At 44.5% G+C, this 22,621-nt stretch overlaps 1 protein-coding gene across 1 annotated transcript; it reads left to right on the forward strand.

The window, feature by feature from the left end:
• Positions 1 to 281: 281 nt before the first annotated feature.
• On the forward strand, positions 282 to 21,547 carry LOC126187339 (endoglucanase E-4-like). Its single transcript, XM_049928361.1, has 8 exons — positions 282 to 418; positions 2,185 to 2,346; positions 4,680 to 4,958; positions 8,052 to 8,229; positions 12,090 to 12,249; positions 14,437 to 14,601; positions 17,708 to 17,847; positions 21,288 to 21,547. Exons 1-8 carry the CDS (start codon positions 367 to 369, stop codon positions 21,499 to 21,501), a joined length of 1,350 nt encoding a protein of 449 aa, XP_049784318.1. The 5' UTR covers positions 282 to 366; the 3' UTR covers positions 21,502 to 21,547.
• The last annotated feature ends 1,074 nt before the right edge of the window (positions 21,548 to 22,621 follow it).

Below are 22,621 nucleotides of genomic sequence, written 5' to 3' on the forward strand. Positions count from 1 at the left end.
GCATAAATTTCTGTGGACGCTCGTGGCCATGCTTGGGCCACGTGAAAAGCTTCGAGAAGCTGTTGGCACAAATCACTTAGCTCTGTTATCGTGCAATTCCCATGGTACGGCCTGAATGCCGGGTAATTACGTTTCCCACTCGAAAAGCTACGACACACCCAGACGAGCCCTCTAATCAGCTGCTCTTTCTCCTGCCACCTTGTTTACTCGTGCTGCTCCTTTATCGAGGAAAACTCTCAATAGAGGCAAGTGCGATTCGTATCTTGGCCACCATCGTCGCAAATAACACTTGTGTAATCAACCGCAAAAATAACTCGTTTCGCGCCTATATAAGCCGGAGGCGTATCCGAACGCCAGCTGTGCACGATGGCGCGGTACGGCGTGTTCTTTCTACTCGGCCTCTTGGCCTCGAGCCAAGGTAGGTGCATTTCTAGGAACTGTGAGCTCTGCTGTCTATTACTGAGGCTCGGCTGTCGCCTCCTTTGCAGTATGGGTTCTCATCTCTATTTTCCTCTGAGCAATTTGAAGAAGACAGCCTGAGAGTGCTTGTGGACCAGAACTTATACATCTACCATAAACATCGTTTGTAGACAATGACTTCAATTACTTTTAAACCCAGAATTCAGCTCAGTCAATGGATTATGTTGAAATTCACGCATTGAGATTGGCTACCATTACTTCGAGAGTTGCTGTTAGCTTAAGCTGTTCCTGTACAGCGAGAGTTATCCGCATCAATAAAAATAAGTATTTATTTCCAGCCATAACGTGGCAACACATTGTGGGATATTGTTTCCGCTACTGGATCAATTTCAGACGACGTCTTGTTAATCCAACCCTTATGTGTTACCCAAGACCACCATCTCTTGTTATCGTTTGCGACCTCTCGCTTTGCACGTTAGTATATCCTGTGAGAGTCCCTTCATCTAGGTACAGCTAATACAACCTGCATCCACGTGAACCTACTGCTGAAGTCATGCTTTGGTCTACCTCTACACTTTTTACCAACCACTCTTTCCTCCACAGCCCAAGTCACTATTCGTTTATGCTTCAGGGTCTGTCCTATCAACCGATTTTTTCTTTTAATGGTGCCATACAATTATTGCTCTCCTGATCCACTGACTACCTCTTAATTATTATTCGAACTGATTTTCAACTTTCTTATGCATCACCACATTTCTGTTCGTTCCTTGTCGTCTACGAGTCACTTCCATACAAATGTACGCCCGAGACAAAAACTTTTTTCGAACTGTTACGGGAATCGGCGAAATGCTGCGAGTAATGAGGATAATGGACAAGGGGCACTACATCAACAGTGGGTGGATAGTCTGAGAATTTGGGTCTGACGGGAATCGTGCTACGGCAGTACGTGCACTTGCGATGACCACTGTGTCCGCCTGGCGTTGTGGTCAGCGCTTCCGCCTACTAAGCAGGAGACCGGGGGTCGAATCCCAGTCCGGCACAAACTTTCAACCTTCCCCATTGATTTATATCAATGCCCAGTCGAAGCAAATGTCTGTAATTCCTTTGTGTCTTCCTAGAACTTTAAATTAGATGTAAAATATTTCCCTTTTTCACTTGCTGTTGCCAGACTGCATTTTATGTCCTGTTTCAGCCACCATCAGCTATTTTGCCGTTTAAATGACAGATCTCTCCAGTAATGTTGTGTATCTTATTTCCTAATCTATTTCCTACGAATCGCCTGTTTTAACTCCTCTTCATTACCTTGCATTTAACTTTGACTTCCTCAACAAGTTTTGCCCTTTAGTACAATGGAAGTTTTATTTCTTAACACGTTTCTGATTTTCCTATCCCTTTTGCTAGCCATTCTCCATACATTCCTCCCCTCATCGTCTATTCTGTTGAGAACCCTGCGCTTCTTGTCAGGCCACTTCGTTTTTCGCATTGCACTATAAAACCGAATCTCAAGCGTTTCCATTATCCACCAAGATTTTATCATGACTGTGTACGTGAAACGGAAGGTGATGACGGCACTAAGCAAGCTCTTTCTGATTACAATTGGATGTTATTTGATTCGAAAATTAGAACCCGTATTTGGAATGTTTTTCTCCGTGAAACAGTGTAACATGGTGTGTGCAAGCTGTCTGCCTGGAGTTGATTTGCGATCCCCAGCATCAGTCTCAGTGGACAGTTGACTAACGGAGACGCTTTTTTCCGGTGTTACAGCCTATGACTACAAGGACGCGCTGCAGAAGTCGCTGCTGTTCTACCAGGCGCAGCGGTCCGGCAAGCTGTCGGGCATGGACAGCTCCCTCTACTGGAGGGGAGACTCTGCGCTCAACGACAAGGGCCAGAACGGAGAGGACCTCACTGGAGGATACTACGATGGTAACTACAGAGAGATTGCTGAGCACACGCACACGTCAGGCTACCGTAGCCCCCAAAGCTGAGAACAGCCTTAAATCTTAATCGTTATTTTGACTTTGTAGGACAGTTTTATAGCATTTATTTTGATGAAGTAGGGGAGACAGAGATTCTCCTGCGTAGCGGACTTTATAATTCGCAATACAGTTCAGTCTTTTCAAACCAATAGACTATGGAGCAATGGAGCAAGAGCGTACTCAGTACAGTGCTAGGAGGAGGGGACATATGACCTCACGTTAGAGGGAGAGAGGGTCCGTTCCCTTCCCATGCCCCTAGGTGGGGTAAGCCAGTTTCCTGCTGGTCAGCCAGAATCAGAAATTTAGAAAGTGGGATACAGAAATGGTAATGTCGTGCATCATTACAAGAAGTAAAGTGAACATTACACAAGCAGCATATCAACATCGTTTGATTAAAACACAGATATTAACAAACTGAGAAGTCAGAGGTAAGTAGATTATCCCATTTTGTACGACGCCCGAACGTTGTGGTTAGATGTTGCGTACTTCTCGGTGTAGAGCAAGTTAGCCGACTTTGAACTTGAGATGATAATCCGTGCGAGACCCATGGGGCATAGCAAGTAGAGGATAACACAAGAATTTGTGTTTCTGAGTCCAACAGCGCCTTGGACGAATCTTCACTATCAGAGAGAACAACTTTCCACACGCCAGACAGGACGATCGCAAGTGTTTGACGAACGAACGTCACATGCCTGTGCAGAGCTATTCTAGGCGCTCGCGTAGATTTGAATGTGGGTCGTCAGGAACCCATTTCTACTGCGGCTGTAACGAGACAAATACAAGGGTACGCTTCAGTGCCAACAACTGACTAGTGTCACAGTCCCTTCCCACGACTTTTGACGACACAGTGTAAGCTTGAAATGTTCGCGTCCTAACGGGACGGCATACAGCTTCCACAAGCTTGCTGTGACACCAATACCATACCATACCATACCATCAGATAAGAGGTCAGCAGCTCATGGTCTATGGGAGCAGTTCGTTTCGATTCAAAAATCCAGGGCACCAGGATAATGCGACTACCTGGCAGATGCATATGGAAGGAAAGCATATTCAAGCTGTCTTATGATACGCTAGCCAAATCGAGGGAATCTGGTGGGCTTGAAGTTTTCCACACTAGCAGAGAAGCAACAGAGTTGTTCCTCAAGAGAATAACAACACTGCTAGAAGTCCAGGCAATATCAAGACAAAGCTTTTTCAAACCGTGCGCCCAGCTAGTACGCTTTCTGCCATCTAAGCAAGCAAAATTAACTACAAGTTAAAACATAGTAGAGAATTCTACCTCCAGCCAGCTACATAGATGCTAGTCTTCTAAAGAGGATCCACCTCACAACAAGAGATTTCCTGTGTGAATGGAAGAAGGACGAAAAACTTAACAATGTATAGGCAACTGGCCACCGACCAGGAGACTGCGTGGACGAACATACCATTAAAATACTTAATATCTGACGTTACAACCACGTGACACACAATCGTTAACACTGCAACTAGCGAAAAGCTCCATAGAAACGGAGTTAGTAGCACTCATATGGGTTACTTGATTCTCTTCTTCAGCGTTTCACTTGCTGTGGTCATTTATGCAACTGGAGATGGATCAGGAATAGACTCGCCCTGCTAACAAGGAGCTCCGAAACCAACTACGCGACAAACATCCTACTTCGGCCCGCATCCAAACTGCATCCCATCACAAAAAATAACATTGTACTGTGGTTACTGGGAGATTATGCCAGTTACATAATTAACGTAAGAGGATGTGATAACTTTACCAACTTCATTAGCCACGTGGAAATGATCTAGGAAAACCAAAAGGATTCGTAACACAAAAAGATTATTTGGCAACTTGCTTGAAATATCATTTGACAGTCTCAGAATAGGAGAATCTAATTAGGGGACAGAAGTAAGACAGAGAAGAGAACAACAAACTTAACAAGAACAAATTTAAGTTTGACAACGTATAATTTTACCGCTCAAGAAGTTTTTTATTGTTATATTTTTTATTTAAATTATTTAAGACACGCATTTTATTGAAATTTTTCTTGCGCATAATAACCATTTGTCGATAAAGTTACATGTTTGAAAAGAAAAAGCGATGTTTACCTACCTAAGTACTAATCGACATTCCCTCCACGTTGGCAGCATGTTAATGGACTAATGATGGTTAAGTAACTGAAACCGATTGCCCGTGAATAAAATTAACAAGTGTGAGTCTAGGCTTTTACTTATCTCGTACCTGAGCGAGACTTGAGGACGTGCTAAACAATGAGGCCGTCTACTTTTGCGCAGCTGGCGACCACGTCAAGTTCGGCTTCCCTATGGCGTTCGCCATGACGACGCTTGCTTGGGGTATCCTGGACTGGGGCGACGGCTACACGAGCGCCGGCGTTATGGACGAGGCACGCAACTGCATCCGCTGGGGCATGGACTACCTCATCAAGGCGCACATCTCCGACAACGAGCTCTACGTCCAGGTGGGCGACGGCACAGCCGACCACAACTACTGGGGTCGCCCCGAGGACATGACTATGGACAGGCCCTCGTACAAGATCACCACCAGTGCACCAGGTACGTATAGGCAGTCCTCTCTAATCCAACGCCCAACAGCTGCACGCTGAAGTTCCTTTTCTTTTCATTCCTCTTTGAAATGATTTCTAGCGTTACAGTCTTCCAGCGTAGTTTCATGAGACGTCAGTCATCCATAAACGACCGGCCATATCGCAAAAAGTGATCCAACAAGCTTTCCTGTGGAATAGCTTCCTAACACGCACCTTTTTCAATCCTGAGAATTCCACCTACTGCAACCGTAAATTCTTGTACAAATTCATGAATGCATTTTTAGTGATGGGAGCAACCGGATGACAACAGTCACTTTAGTCGTTTGTTGGAAGCAGTCCACCCTTTGTGTTGTAATTTTACTTATCAGTTGATTTGCTCCTATATTCATTCAAGTGAAACCAGTCTAGGGGAGCAGCCGAATGAAAACAGTCGACGCAATCCGGGTCATTCAGTTAGCAACAGAAATGCTCGATCATTTTGCCATTTTTAAATCATTCTTGTTGGCTAACTCCGTTATCGTCCAACACAGCGGCTCCATATTAGCCTTTTTTCGTAATTTTGGGGAAAAAAATTCTGGGCGAACTTTTGGGGAAACGGAAACCTTGGGGAAATTTCTGGAGAAGAAAATTTCGGTACGGGGGAAATTGGGGAAGTATTTTATCAACCTAGCTCCACTATTAATGCTATCTCTGACGTTTTACCTCAAACAATACGTACTTAGGTTTCTAGGTATTAATTAGATGTCACTCTTTCTTCACATCAATCGATATAGGTTTCCTTGTGTGAGACACGTTAGGCTCTCCGCTGTGATAGCGTTCCGTGAGGCGTCTGTATTGTGTACGTGACTAATTTCGACCATTTGGGATGTCTAACGACTTTCGCGGTCGTATCGAATTCATTGTTTTGGTTGGAATGTTTATTTGACGGGTTTTACATTATAATGAATTTCCTATGGGAATATGCGTTTCAAATATTTTCGATCTCTCAAAACCGCGTCGGTATTGTGTGATGATTTGTTGTAATGAAATCTAAGACAGTGACAGATCAACGGTTAAGAACCTTAAGAACGTGCAAGTAAAAAATATAGGCACGGATTGTGTGTTCACAGTAGCGCAGTGAATAGAGGTGACGAGTTGTAAAGTGTGAGTAGGTCGTGCGTAAATGGGATATCAATAGAACAATGGGAAAAGCATGAAGAAAGCAAATGTGACGTCCCTAGAGCAGGTTTCTTTTTCATTTTTCTGGCTAGGCTGTTGTTTTTATTTACAAATTAAAAATTCTAGTTTATGTAGCACATTTTATTATATTTACAGCAATTTTGCGACCCTGAATACATACTCGTAACTCCAACTCTTCCAGTTGCTAACACTGATAAAAAATGTTCGTTTAAAGGCATACACTACTGGCCATTAAAATTGCTACATCAAGAAGAAATGCAGATGATAAACGGGTATTCAATGGACAAATATTTTATACTAGAACTGACATGTGATTTGGGTGCATAGATCCTGAGAAATCAGTACCCGGAACAACCACCTCTGGCCGTAATAACGGCCTTGATACGCCTGGGCATTAACAGAGCTTGGATGTGCGTGTACAGGTACAGCTGCCCATACAGGTTCAACACGTAGGCACAGTTCATCAAGAGTAGTGACTGGCGTATTGTAACGAGTCAGTTGCTCGCCCACCGTTGACCAGACGTTTTCAATTGGTGAGAGATCTGGAGAAAGTGCTGGCGAGGGCAGCAGTCGAACATTTTCTGTCTCGAGAAAGGCCCGTACAAGACCTGCAACATGCGATCGTGCATTATCCTTCTGAAATGTAGGTTCTCGTAGGGATCGAATGAAGGGTAGAGCCACGGGTCGTAACACATCTGAAAAGTAACGTCCACTGTTTAAAGAGCCGTCAATGCGAACAAGAGGTGACCGAGACGTGTAACCAATGGCACCCCTTACCGTCACGCCGGGTGACACGCCAGTATGGCGATGACGAATACACGCTTCCAATGTGCGATCACTGCGATGACGCCAAACACTGATGCGACCATCATGATGCTGTAAACAGAACCTGGATTCATCCGAAAAATTGGCGTTTTGCCATTCGTGCACCCAGGTTCGTCGTTGAGTACACCATTGCAGGTGCTCCTGTCTGTGATGCAGTGTCAAGGATAACCGCAGCCATGGTCCCTGAGCCATAGTCCATGCTGCTGCAAACGTCGACGAACTGTTCGTGCAGATGGTTGTTGTCTTGCAAACGTCCCCATCTGTTGACTCAGGGATCGAGACGTGGCTGCACGATCCGTTACAGCCATGCGGAAAAGATGCCTGTCATCTCGACTGCTAGTGATACGAGGCCGTTGGGATCCAGCACGGCGTTCCGTATTACATTTCTGAACCCACCGATTCCATATTCTACTAACAGTCATTGGATCTCGACCAACGCGAGCACCAATGTCGCGATACGATAAACCGCAATCGCGATAGGCTACAATCCGACCTTTATCAAAGTCGTAAACGTGATGGTACGCCTTTCTCCTCCTTACACGAGGCATCACAACAACGTTTCACCAGGAAACGCCGGTCAACTGCTGTTTGTATATGAGAAATCGGTTGGAAACTTTCCTCATGTCAGCACGTTGTAGCTGTCGCCACCGGCGCCAACCTTGTGTGAATGCTGCGAAAAGCTAATCATTTGCATATCACAGCATCTTCTTCCTGTCAGTTAAATTTCGCGTCTGTAGCTCGTAGTCTTCGTGGTGTAGCAGTTTTAATGGCCAGTAGTATATTATTCAGTGTCTTTACAGTAAAATAAGGTGTGGGCACTGGAAGTCTTAAAATGATCTGCACAGCTAATATTGATTATTTATTGACTGTAACTTAAGAAGGTCGAGAGATGTATTACTGTCATTTAGATTACGCTCATTTCGGAACCGATGTCTCGTGTTCGATCCATTCAGAAGCACATACACACTGTCTATTGCTTACCCGGTTGCAATTAAAAAGTGTTTATTTACAACTTATCATATGGATGTTCAAACTATTTTGTCCACTGTGCAAAGCTCTCGCCGACCCACTGGCGTCACGGTTGCCCCACTTCCTGCAGGTTCTGACGTAGCCGCTGAGACAGCTGCCGCCTTCGCTGCCGCCTCGCTGGTCTTCAAGGGGGTGGACGACAACTACGCCAACACACTGCTGTCGCACGCCAAGGCGCTCTTCGACTTCGCAGACAACTACCGTGGCGTTTACTCGAACAGCGTTCCCGCCGCCGCCAGTTTCTATGGGTAGGTTCCGCACTGTGCCCGTTGCGCTCATTTAACGCACTTTACCAGATACTACGTATCTGCAAGGATATTCGTCCAATAAAGCACAAGCGACGTTCCCTCTTGTCCGCAACCTGCTTCCGAAGCCAAGGTCTCAAAACTGCAGTGAGTTGAGGGCCCCCTTTTAGAAAGGAAAATGATCGGCGGTACATGGGGCCATCACTCGTGAAATTTAAGAGCATTTCGTGACCGAATATGTATGCCCAATCTAGACAGGTCAGCCCACGCTTGTCAGCACTGAGTGATACCTGCAGTCTTATTATTGGCTGTCCGCAGCCTACTCCACCAACCAACATATACATATATCATCTGGTGCCGCGCGGGATTAGCCGAGCTGTCTAGGGCTCTGCAGTCATGCACTGTGCGGCTGGTCCCGGCGGAGGTTCGAGTCCTCCCTCGGGCATGGGTGTCTGTGTTTGTCCTTACGATAATTTAGGTTAAGTAGTGTGTAAGATTAGGGACTGATGACCTTAGCAGTTAAGTCCAATAAGATTTCACACACATCTGAAAATTTTTTATCATCTGGTAGCTATCGATCTCCCAGACATACATCTTGAGGTCGCTGCCAGCACGGAAAGGGTACACCTTGTCACCAAACCTAGCCATCTATTACATGATTGTGCACCAATCGATGTGTACAGAGATCTAGGTCCAGGAAAAGTTTCACGAAAAGCAGCACCATCTTGCGAACGACTTGATCCAAAACGAGAATGACAATGTGGAAAGCAGAAGTTTTAGAAGATCCTCATCGCCCCTGACAATTTGAAAAGTCCCCTCCTGGTCCTCATTAAAAGGAGGCTTACCGACAATAGTTCTTCTCGCGAACCGTTCGTGGCTGGGATAGGAAAGACAGGAAGTGACAGTGGTACACAAAGTAACCTCCGCCACACATCATAAGGAAGCTTGCGGAGCATAGCTGCAGACAGAGACTAGGAAAGTGGACGGCGTGGCGTGCTCCCAATCGCTTACTCTCTGCCGTTGGAACTGCCGCTATGGAGAGGGACAACCATGGAGTACCGACTCCGTTGCCGAACCCAGATGATCTTGAAGTTGCCTATTTCTGGTCATCCATCGACCACCTACTCTGCAGCCGGCTCCAGATGAACTTGAGTTGCCCATTTCTGGTCATCCATGGTGTAATCTCACATGCACTTATTTATAGAAATATCTACTTTAAGTTACTTGCCTTCTGTAATTTATTTTTTGTGTTTCTTTGTGCCCCCCATTACAAAATATCCCTTGACTGAGTTTGGGACCGAATCTGAGTGAACTGCAGTCATTTCCAAATAAGAAATATCGCTCAGGTCTGGTGGATATAAGGCTCAAGAAACTTGGCTGACAAAATTGTTATAAGCCGGCCGGAGTGGCCGAGTGGTTCTAAGCACTTCAGTCTGGAACCGCGCGACTGCTACGGTCGCAGGTTCGAATCCTGCCTCGGGCATGGATGTGTGTGATGTCCTTAGGTTAGTTAGGTTTAAATAGTTCTAAGTTCTAGGGGGCTAATGACCTCAGATGTTAAGGCCCATAGTGCTCAGAGCCATCTGAACCATTAGAAAGGTGTTATAAACTAACTATACTAGGGAGTCCCCAGTACAACACTGAACTATAAATTGACCCTTTATCTAAATAATCGGCTCGTTTGGAGTAAGATGTTGGGCTTTTTGATGGCGTGAGTTGGAATTCAACAAATTTGGTAGTACGTTAACAATGTGCAGACATTATATACCTACGTATCCTTTTTCTACTGGAAAATCAGTCTTCTGCTGGTTGGGTGTGACACACCACAGTTTCCTCTCTTGTAATATATACTTCACATTAAAGTAGCATTTACCGCCAATATCCTAAAATATTTGCTGTGTATATTCTAATCTCTGCCTCCCACTATATATTTGCTCTCTGCGACTCCCTCCAAAACCATGGAAGTTAATTTATGATATCTTAAAATATGATCTGTCATCCTGTCACTTCTTATACATAGGGCTAGAATTTTCCAAATATTTCTTCCCCGCCCATTCTGAAGAGTGGGTCCTCATTTCTTTCCTTATAAGTTCACTTACATGTGAGTTATAACGTACGTATGATTAAGGTAAACACACACTCTTTTCTCTACCGACTGTCCACAACGCTGCAGAAAATCAGAATGTCCAGACGGGGGTCTGAAGTCCACTCTTCCTGAATATGAGCATTTATCCCAAATAGGTTAATAACTGTACCAAGATAATACCTGCTGTGTCAGCTCGATCTTATCGGTATATCAACTAAATCCTCTCTATTGATGACACCCACAGTAACGTTATATGTTCAGGCACACCTCCAAAGCACTCTGTCTTGTCAGAAGGGGCTAGTTAGTGGGCGATGAAAGGACGCAAAAAACTCTCGTCTCGTAACCCTATAACACGCTATTTATTGTAAGTCAAGATGTGTCATCAGTTTTGTCTTAAAGCAAATACCACACGTGCCCTGATGATCTATGCCAAAATGCAAAACCAATAAACCTAAAGACAGCTATCGAGAATCTAGTGACGACCTATGTGCACTATCAAAATGAGTGCGGAATACAGGGTTAAAGATCAACCCGTCCAAAACCCATGCTGTACTGGTTGGTCATTCTAGGCTCATTATCCTGAAATATCGGTAATCCCTGCCCCCCTTACCAGTAAATGGGACAAATATCAACTTCTCTCCTTCAGAAAGAGTCTAGGAGTAATAACAGATAAAAATCTAAATTGTACTCCGCACGTAGCTGCAATATACAAGAAGGCATCAGCTTCTCTCCGTGCCCTACAAAAATAAAGGAAGATCTTCCCTCTCGACCTCAAAAAGAAACTTCTACAAGCACGTATGCTTCCAGTTATTGGTTACGGCAATGTTATCCTGCAAGAACTTTCTCAGGAAATCTCACGGTGCCTGGAACTGGTTACGAATGCCTGGGTTCGGTATACCTATGACGTTCGACTCAGTGATCATATTTCACCGTCATATGCACCGCTATCCTGGCTGCGTGCAGACAAGCGCAGGGATTTCCATGCCCTCTGTCTTCTCTACTGTCCTATCAACGTATACTGTCCCGCGTCTCACTCCTCAACCTTAACACTCTAGTCTGAACAACAGGGCAGAAACACCTGTTCCCATCGGAGCAAAATCCTTTCTGTCCAACGTTCAGCCACTTTCTCGAGGTGCTTCTCATTAGCAGGGACCCGACTCTGGAATAACCTCCCGCAATACATTTGGGAACTAAATAATATCTCCAGCTTTAGAAGACAATTAATGACATATCTGCTTAAGTATCAATAATGATTACCACTGTGCCCGTTAGCACTCGTTACCCTTGTACATCCTTCTTTCCAAACAGACCTTCCGCATTTCCTAATATTCTTAACTGGAGCTGTCTCTAAATTTCCTTTGCCCACAACTTGCTATATCAGAAACATCTATTTTGTACAATATAAAGTCTTTTTATATCTGTCACTATCTTTATTGTTATTATTGCCATTATTATTATTATTATTACTGTTATCACTATTAGTGGCAGCAGCAGCTGTAGTACAAGTACTCACACTATACGTCTCTGTTGCTCGTCGTCTCATAGCTGCAAAACGAAAGCATGTCCACAATTTCAAAGGCGATACTGTGAAACTTCGAACTAAAACGCACGCTTCTACATTTTACTGAAGCGTAACTAACATGGGTAATGCGTCTTGCAGCTTGTGAGGCATCCATGTTCACCTTTTCGCCATGATGACGTCCATATGGTACCCAGAGCACATGCTTCACATCAGCACGACACTGGATAATATGCTGAACCATTTCTCTTTTTCCAGCTCCAATGGATACGCCGACGAGCTGCCCTGGGCAGCGGTGTGGCTGTACCGCGCCACGGCCTCCGAGAGCTACCTCAACCGTGCCATCGAGCTCTACAATGAAGGAGGTCTCCAGTACAGGAGCGGATACGGCTGGGACGAGAAGTCCAGTGGAGCGACGGTAAAGACCTCGCCTATGATACTGTTGAGGTTTACTTTGCTAGAAGCGAGTCTACTGCAGCCGACAGCGACTAATCATGTCGACATTGGAAACACATGTACAGTGACTTGCAGTACCTTCTCAGTGGGCTCCAATGAATCGATGCGTCACATATCTCGCACGAAACTATGAAACTTCTTCCATCCCTAGCAAGAGAAGGCTTCAGTTCGCCCATCTAAGACTATGACAGGAATCTCGAGCGGAAATGTCATCATAATTTGCTATAAAGGTCTGTCTAGTTGATGTCCGTAGCAGATTGAAGTCCGTCACAAAAGTCATAACCGAAGCCGTAAAGTACGCCTAATCTCTTTCTCAACAAAACTCCAATAAAACTCCCTTTGTGGTTCCGACAGGGCAACTTCCCTTTCAGTTGTACCAACCTAAATATTTTTTATAAAATACCTTTTGGTCAGGTGACATGCAAAAACAACAGCAGAAAAGTGTTAATCCTGATCCTCAAGTATTTCTAACATTGGTAGCCGACTTAATACGTTTTGCTTGTAACAGATAAATTTAATACTGCTGTTCAAGACAAGGACTGTTGCAATTATTGCTTTTAAAACAACTGATTCGTAAAAACGACGGTCATCTATTTGGACTGTCTGCTCACAATTGTCTTGACTCTCCAACTGTCTTTTCATCTGTCAACTGGCAACTGTGATGTGTTCTCCGCCTGGGCATATTGTTCCTTCTTTAGAGTCTCTGACAATATTTACTTCAAAAAAATGGCTCTGAGCACTACTGGACTTGACTGCTGAGGTCATCAGTCCCCTAGAACTTAGCACTACTTAAACCTAACTAACCTAAGGACATCACACACATCCATGCCCGAAGCAGGATTCGAACCTGCGACCGTAGCGGTTGCGCAGTTCCAGACTTAGCGCCTAGAACCGCTCGACCATCCCGGACGGCAATATTTACTTACGCGGCACTTTACCACTCTCAGTTATTCATGTAATACTTGTTGCGCTTCCTTTATGTCATGAGTAATGAACATTACAGTGAGAAAACAACAGATACTGGATACGCGCTAACAACAAAATCCATGCTAAATGTCCCATGCACGCCCTGCTCAGTGCACACGCTACAGACGAATGACGACTTTGACTGGTGTGTCATACTGATACACTGCCTCTTGCTATTGTGCACTGCCCCACCACTCTAGATTTTGCACGTGCAGGTAAAACGAGTCCTTTTGTAAACCGCCAAGCACATTGTGCGTAGTGAGTATCTGTCTCTCTTTGCGGATTTCCCACTGTGCAGAGCAGGGATCGAATCCTACTCATCCTGAATAAAAATGAGTAGAATGGCTCACTCTCTTCCTTGACGGTGCCTTCTTCACTATCTTGGGAATCACACGACAGATCCCCTTCAGCACGTCTTCCTGATTTCAGATAGAATGATCATCAATTTAACGCCATGTTAAAATGTAATTTTCCTGTTTTCCTACTGTGTGACGTCCATAGAGCGAAAAACGGTCTATAATTTACCACTGCTACAGGTATGCTCCAGTTATAAAACCATAAGACTGAAAAATGCAGGCTAGAACTTAATGTTGTCGCAACATTGTGGTCGTTACAGACGGAGCAGTGCTCTGTAAGATAAAACTTGCCTGGAGAAGAGTATAGGCTGTGGGCTTACTAAAATAAGCATCGCAATCGGAATTTTTATTTATTTGTTTTATTATTTACATACAGTTATTTTTAGACTCCTGTTACAAAGCTAAGGTTCAGCGAAATTTCCTCATACTTATCTCAGTTTGGCTTATATTGTGGACCAAAATTGCGGAAATGATGAGGTTAATTGCTGTCACTGAATAGGGCAAAATGAAAAATACCGAGGTCCAGACGAACAGACAGGGGTCTCACTGACCTCTCCTGCGGAAATTGTATCCAATGTCTTAATCACTTCGATACGTCATTCGGTAAAGAAGAAAGTCTGTCTACAGATGATGCATTTATGGACAGGAGCGAAAATGAGCTATTTAATTTTTTTTTAAAAAGAATGAAATGCTGTACACGTGATGCTCGAGTAACAAATTGCTGCATCATGCAAGTGTAAAACATTTTGCACTAATTTAAGAAAAACTGGTGTCATTTATGCTTTGTTCGTAGGGCTTCTTTTTAAATGTAACTATTTTCTGTACAGGTTATGCTTGCGCGGTTCACGAGTGACCAGACGTACAAGACGACTGTGCAGAACATTTGCGACAATTTGATGAACAACCAGCAGAGGACACCCAAGGGTCTCATCTTCCTGGGAGAGTGGGGTTCCCTGAGGATCATGTCCGACGCTATGTTCATCTGCATGATGGTAAGTACCGCAGAACCAGAGACTTCAGTCTTGTGAATCATGTGTTCTCAGGTTGGGAAGACATAAACTGAAACAATGTCACACTGGACCCACAAACGCCATGGTGGCTTGGTCCACAGGAACCAGTTTCATGTTTTTATAGCAACAAAAAGACGCCACTGTCCCTGCTGCATCTCTCTTGAACGTAGCCGTCCCGGAAGGCTTCCTGAGATCCTAGAGGAACACAACGGTGCGCATCATTCGCATAATGGTAGAACACTGATTCATCTGATCACATAACACGTTCCAAGTCCTTCACAGCCCTGTGTTGTTATTTTCGCCCAGTGTAATCGGAAAATTTCGTGGACGTAAATGGGGAAGAGTTTCTTGTGTGAATATCCATGTGATCTTTTTGCAGAATACAAAATAGGACAAGAAGGACAACTGCAGACTCCCTATGGCAATTTATGTTTCTCAAGGCAAGAAATTTTTAAATACAACTGCTGAGAACCGCCGGAGGTCTCGGCCAGTCAGGATCGTCATTCTGACACGATGTTGATATTAATTTGTCACAGACCTGGCCTGCCACCACCGATAAATCTAAACACTATGACTACATGTGAAATTCAACACTTTCCTCTACGGGTGTCATGATGCACGGTTGTAAGTAGTCACCCAAGTTGTCCATTCCCTCACGTCAGTATTGTTTGTAAGTAACACACAGTTATCTACACTCCGCACGTGGTTCCCAACAGCTCCGCTCCCTTCCGCGACGCATACTTACGCCTCAAACTGCGAGGTTATGAACTTTTTGTTAGCGATGTTAAGTTTGCTAGAGCTTTTAAAATAGTGCCAATATAGACTGATAAGCCGGAACATTACGACCATCTCCTTAATAGCGTTTTCGACCATCTCGGGAAACAACACAGCAACGATTCTGAATAGCAAGGTCTCTACAAGTCCTTGGTAGGTTTCCGGAGTTGTCTGGCACGACGTGACTACGCACAGGTCATACAGTTCTAGTATATTACAGGAAGGTGGTTTGTGGGCGCGGAGTTGCCCTCCGATAGCGTCCCAGATGTGCTTCATCGGTTTCAGAACAGACGAATTTTCTGACAAAGATAGCAACGTGGCTTCACTACACGTGATCCCCAAACCAACTAGAACGCCTCGACCTGGTGACATGGGCACTTATCCTGCTGGAAGATGACATAAAAGTCGGGGAAGACATCAAGAACGAAGGGATGGTCCGCAATAATGTTCACGTAGTCCACGGCTGTCATTGTGGCTGTGTCCGTGACAAGTTGCTTATTTCGAGCAGCCGTACATCTGGATGACGGTACATCCAGTCACGATTATCGAGCTGTTGTAACAATACATGTCATTCAGACGACAAAGCGACACGTTTCCAGTGATCCAAAATCGAATTTTGGCGATACTCCACCCACTGCAATCGTAAATGACGATGTCATTGGATCAGCACACTTAGGCGTCGTCTGTTGCGGAGTTCCAAGTTCCACAACGAGGCCGTGTGTTCCGAAAGAATTTTTCCTGCACTAACATTATGCTTCGCTATAGTTCGCCGCTGTCCTGCTGTACAGAGCAGGCTAGCTGCCGAGATCCACTTTCGGTGGTGAGGCGTGAGCGTTCAACACCTTGCCGCCTGCCCGTTGATTCCACGGTCCTCAGCCATCTTCCATAGATGCTCACGACAGAAACAAGTGAACAGCTGAACAGCTTCGCTGTTTCCGAGAAGCTCGTTTCGTCGCCGTCCGTAACAATCTGCCCTGTGTTCAAGTCATTTATATCTGTGGGTTTCCCCACTCGCAACACGTAATGTCCGCAGAATGACTGCTCACCGTCTCTGTTCCGCTTATATATACTGTTCAGTCACATTCATGTGGCCACCTTCAAAAGCGTGAACAACCGCCTTCTGCAGTTCGCACGTGAAGGCAGACAGTCAGTGAGGTTGTGAAATGTATCCTACATGAATTTGGAAACAAACAGACTCTAGTGCCATGGTCAGCTGCCCTATGTTTCTCGATTGGCGATCCATGGCGCGTACAATACGATCAAGATGGCCCCACTGACTGTCAACTGGGTTTAAATCCGGGGACTTTTGGACCAGGAGATTACGGTAAACTCCAAACCACTCATGTACATTGCGAATTGTGGGACACGTTGCATTGTCGTTCTGTTATTTGCGATCATATCGAGAACAAAAGAAACTGCATATACGGGTGGACATGGTCCCAAAAGATAGATACAGATACTCGAGCTGATCTATTAGGCCCCCAGAATGACGAGATCACCTACGGAATAGCACAGAAACTTTCCCCAGACAATAACATTCCCTCCTTTGACGTGGACCTTTCCGACGATTGTTCCAAGTCCGTACTCATCAACGGCCATCTGTCTGACAGAGCATAAAAAGTGACTCATCTGGAAATTCCACCTGTCGCCACTCAGCAGATGTCCAACCTAGGTTCTGGTATGAAGATTCCAACCTTCATCGACGAAGAACCGCAGTTAATATGGGTGTATAAACCAGGTGTCTGTAGCGGTGGCCCATGCGAAGCAATGTTCGGTGAACAGTTGTTGGAGAGACAGTGCTAGTAGCTTCTTGGTTCACCTGGGCGGTCAGTTGTTCAACAGCTGCACATCTGTTTGCCCATGAACATCCCCACAGCCGTACCTCTGTCATCGGTGACCTATGCTGCCGGTTCGGAACGCAAACAGCTTACAAACTTAGCCGTTTCGGAAACGCTGCCCTTTGGGCGAAAGTCAATGATCACGCCCTTTTTGACAGCAGATAACACCACGACGACGACTGCACTCTTTTCGACACACCTCTGACACGCTTTATATACCATCCACTGCGAGTGTTGCCACATGCCGTCTGTGGTTATAGCACGTTGACCTAGGACAGAGGTAGTGGTCAAATTAATGTGACTGGACTGTGTACTTTCCTTAACGCGTCACTTACCTCAGTGCCACCAGGCGGCAATCAGTCTCTTGGTGGAAACTAGTCATAACCGTTCGCTCATCCGTCTATTGAGGTGTGTGTACTGAGAGCAATGTAATAGCGGTACGTAGAGCGCATGGTGAATTTGTTCCTCTGCTGCAGGCGTCCGACCTTGGAATCAACCCAACAGCGTACCGCAGTATGGTGAAGGAGCAGATGGGCTACGCCCTGGGAGATACCGGCTTCAGCTACGTGTGCGGCATCGACAGCAACTACCCACGCAGCCCGCATCACCGCTCCAGGTAAGTCGACATCAGTTTTCAGTGTCAACGGCTGAGAAAGAAACTCAGTTGTAAACACTCTTTAGATCAAGGAACGTCTGTAGAAGTATACAGGACTTCTTACATCAACACATCTGCTTACATCTTCGCACTGTTAGCCACCGTAAGGTTTTCTCCCTTTCTATACCGCCAGCAGATGATTCATAGAAGAAGTGATTGGTGCTCAGTACGAAACCAGACCTCTCAAATGGTCAGTAAGCAAATGTATTTGCCAGATTTAGTCACCAAATGTCCGTATGTGCATCTTTGTTTAATAGACAAAGTCTTTCTTGTAGCTTCACCGCTATGATTACGTGAACATTTTTGCTAAGCTCATACATTAGTTACGCAAATCCATGACGATTCCCACAGCCCTTCTGTTAGTTCAACTTGGTAAAGGACCGATAGCTCCGAACGGCACTCAAGAATTAGCCATAAGAGCGTTTTGAAAGTGAATTACGCTAACTTCACGATTCCTTGTACGAATCCGTCATCTACATTCCTCACGTCTAGACTTACGTGCTCGTCCACCTTCACCGAGCGAGGTTGCGCAGTGGTTAGCACACTGGACTCGCATTCGGGAGGACGACAGTTAAATCCCGCGTCAGGCCATCCTGATTTAGGTTTTCCATGATTTCCCTAAATCGCTTCCCCGTCCTTCCCTAATCCGATGAGACCGATGACCTCGCAGTTTGGTCTCTTCCCCAAAACAACCCAACCAACCCAACATCTTCCACCTTCAATCATTCCAGGAGGATAAACGTAGATATATGATGGTTGTTGTTCTACTGCGTGAATAATTATGACATAATTAAACTATATCCGCTGTTTTGGCTTATTTACGCCCATAATACTGCTTCGTTTTCGTTGGAATTAGCAGGAAGTTTTTGTTCAAGACGCTGATGATCTGGAGCTCTTCCACTTCCTCAAAGAGCGAGCCATGTTATGCACAAAATAATTTATACACGTGGTGTACATTCACAGTCCTGTTACACTGACACCGTTTTCTGTTCTGGCAGTGTATTTCCGTGGAAAACGAAATGCTGAGTGATGTAAAGTAAGAAATTTTTGTCCAGCCGCAGAACTGGTTTGATATTCCAGAGGCACGGAATGTTTACTAAGCGGCAATGACAAACTGTGTCGAACGCTTCTCGTTTGTAACGGATACAAATGAAGTTTTGCTCTTTTACAGTTTCTCAATTGCGTGAACGCAAAGAGCAAGTATGGTTTCATGCAGTCGACGCTCGTGAAACACTTGTTAACTACTTCAGGGGAGTAACATGTCGCTGCACTAGTGCGTACACAGATATGAATGTCGAAAATAAATGACGACTGCATTCGCTGAACATAATGGCTCGGCTGTTTCCTGAAACTTTACGTTCCCACACAGTTCTTCTTCAAAAATGGGGAGGGGGGGGGTGGAGGGGGGTTCGGAGTTGACAGACTTGAAATCCACGGTATAAACCTACAGCCCTATACACTACCATTCTCACTTTGGTTTCAGTGTTACAGATAGTCGATTTGCTGCATGGTCGTAGCCGAATAGTTTCGAATTAACTGAATATGTCCGAAAACAGGAGAAACCTACAGCCATAAGCTGCTCTTTTCTACTGTTAATGTAACTAACGTACAGCCAGATTAATCAAAGAAAACGACACCACAGACTATTATCTCAGTCTGCCGGCACTGGAGTCTCAAAATATGGGGGCTACCATCCTTACACATTTCGTTCTACCTCATGCTGGTACAATTAAAGGCTCACTCAATTTTACAGAAGGAATAGGCATCGTTTTTCTCTTGCTTGAACCCAGTTGAACATATCTGGGACTCATTTGGCTGATTCAGTGCAATTCCAGAACTGTACGTTCTTCTTTATCAGAAATGGCTAAACGTACAAGCGGAACTTGTAAATAATAGTAACGATAATTTCGTGTGGTTCAAAGCCCTGTTGTAAGTCTTTCAGCCGGACGCCACTTCGGAGACTTCCGTATCCCTAACCAGCCCTAGTAGTCCTACTGGGGAAAGAGGACCTACAGTTTAACGTGGAAAGCGAACCTCGAGACATTTCTGGTGAATCTTCACATCATTGAGAGGTGAAAGTTAGGTTAAAGGCAGAGTGAAAAATTCCCATTGTTCAACTAGGATCTTCTCATTTACCAGTCACGAGTTTCACTACGAGACCATCACAGTCGACAACTTGTCGATAATCTATTAAATCAGTGCGATGTAGATATGATGCACTGTTAGAAGTGATCACACCTACTATGATGAGACAATAAAAATGATCGGTTTCATTGCTGGCCAAATAGTTCACTTATGTCGTGAACATTATGGACAACAATTGAAGTGCACGTACATTAGTATATTGCAATACAATATACTGTAACTGTTACATCCAGGTATATTCAAATGGTCCCGTACTAAGAGTGTCACATAATGAGTTGTCAGATGCATTGTACACGCCCTAGTTTACCTGCAGATACCAACTGGCAGAACGGTGAGAAGGGCTAAAGAGTAAAATCTCTCTAAGAAGTGGGCAATGCTTGTCTTTTAACTGCTGACGAATACAATCAAGAGGTTATATCTTGCATAATCGTCTCTGTGTATCGGTAACAGTGATCGTAGCAGATGAACGTTGCTGGCTGGTATGTGAAACACGAACTGCTGACAAATCCCAACTTGATCCATGAGTTCAGCTTTTCACTTAGTACTGTACACGACACTCTCCCATACACATCCGTTGTGGAAATTTTGTTGAGAAAGAGTGCGCCGCCTGCTGATTTAACTCCACGTGGAAAAAATTAGAACCTCTTGATCGTCGTGCACGCAGCATACATTGAACAACAAGCTACCTTTATCTTCTGAGGGGGAGGGGGAGTTGACCAAGTACCTGAAGGAACAGAGATTCTACTTTAACGAGAATCTAATGCGTGTAGTTAGCTATTAGTCCAAAGAGATGCAATGCAACGGCTGAATCAGTACCTAAAACAGTTGTCATTTATTCTTCAGTCTTAGTTGCATATTTTTGATCACATGACATGTCTCGATCTCTCTGGATCATCTTCAGATCTAAGTAGTTGCGTCAGCAACCCGTCTTGTGAGCGTCAGAAACTCATATCAGATTACTTATACCTGAAGATGATCCACAGAGATCGAAACATGTCATGTAATTAAAAGTATGCAACTGAGATTGAAGAAATCTACACTTGTTTTAAATACCAATACACTCGCTAATTTCTCGACACAATAATATCGACTATGGCGAATCAGTACCATCAGTGATTTCTGCTTTAAAGAAAGAAAGCCAGGAGCTGTGAGACAATTGCATTGTCCGCATATAATACATTGTTTTCAATTTCTTCTCTTTTTATTGGCTATAGTGACTAGAAATGAGTTTACCCACTGGAGTAACCTGTCTGCAGCTCGTGCCCCGACCCGCCGGCCACGTGCGACTGGAACACGTTCAACGGCGCCCAGCCGAACGCGCACGTGCTGAACGGCGCACTGGTGGGTGGTCCCGGCGCCAACGACGACTACGTCGACACCCGCCAGGACTCCCAGAAGAACGAGGTCGCACTCGACTACAACGCAGGCTTCCAGGGTCTTCTGGCCGCCCTCATCAAGTACAACCTGTGAGAACCAAGTCTGCTCTTCCTACAATAAAAATCTGCTAGCGTACAAACGTGTCGTGCTGTTCTCATTTCCTCACACCCCACGTTCCCTCACTCCCCAGCACCGACAGATGAACGTTTTGGTGGTTGCATTTGTCACCCTCATTTGACACATAAAAACGTATTAAAATCAAAAAGTTAATTTGAATTGGGTCGTTTTCACTGCAGTTATCACCGAACTATTAGTATTATAAAAAGTTTCGTTCTCGATGGCGAAGTATTTTTATTAATACACGACTGGTTTCAATGTTCAGTGCACTATCATCAGATATACGACTCGTAGAATGCCTTGCTACGAATAGCACAATATGAATTGAAGTCTGAAAGCAGCAATTTACTGCAGGTGATAACACTGTAATTCTGTCAGAGGCGGCTGAGGGCATGGAAGAGCAGCATAAAATAATGGATACTGTTGTGAAAAGAGATTTAAGACGAACATCAATAAAAGAAAAACAAGGGTAATGCAGTGAAGTCGAACTAACTTAGGCGATGATGAGAGAATTAGATTAGGAAACGAGGCACAAGAAGTGGCATATGAATTTTGTTATTTGGGTAGCAAAATAACTGATGATCGCCGAAGTAAGGAAGATTTAAAACGCAAACTGGCAATAGCAAGAAAAGCCTTTCTGGAATTTATTAATCCACAGATATCATAAAGGCGGATGTTTATAAATAGGCGTATGGGTGTATGTATGTTCGATCTCCTTCGAAACCATTCGACCGATTTCAACGGAACTTAATACACATATCAGTTATTGTCTGGAAAGAATCTCTGTGAGGATAAGGACTACCTACCTATCAACGGAACGAGGATGGGGTAGGGGTGAAAAAACAGTGTAGCCCACAACGGGTGAATACTCATCTAGTATTTGAGAACGAGAACACATAGTGACTTGTAACAAACTTTTCACATAATTTCAAACCTCTATGAAACCCCCAAAAAACTATGAAAAGAAAAAAAGTTTATCGCTTACTACATTTTCGCTGTTCTAGCAGTAAAAGTGCCGCATCAAGCATGACGTTTTCATTTATTAGTTCTTTACTACTAACTCTGTTCACAACACATTTCGCAGACAGTAGCCACA

The sequence above is a fragment of the Schistocerca cancellata genome, chromosome 5 (genome assembly GCF_023864275.1).
Source record: "Schistocerca cancellata isolate TAMUIC-IGC-003103 chromosome 5, iqSchCanc2.1, whole genome shotgun sequence".
In the NCBI taxonomy this organism is placed as follows: Eukaryota; Metazoa; Arthropoda; class Insecta; order Orthoptera; family Acrididae; genus Schistocerca; species Schistocerca cancellata.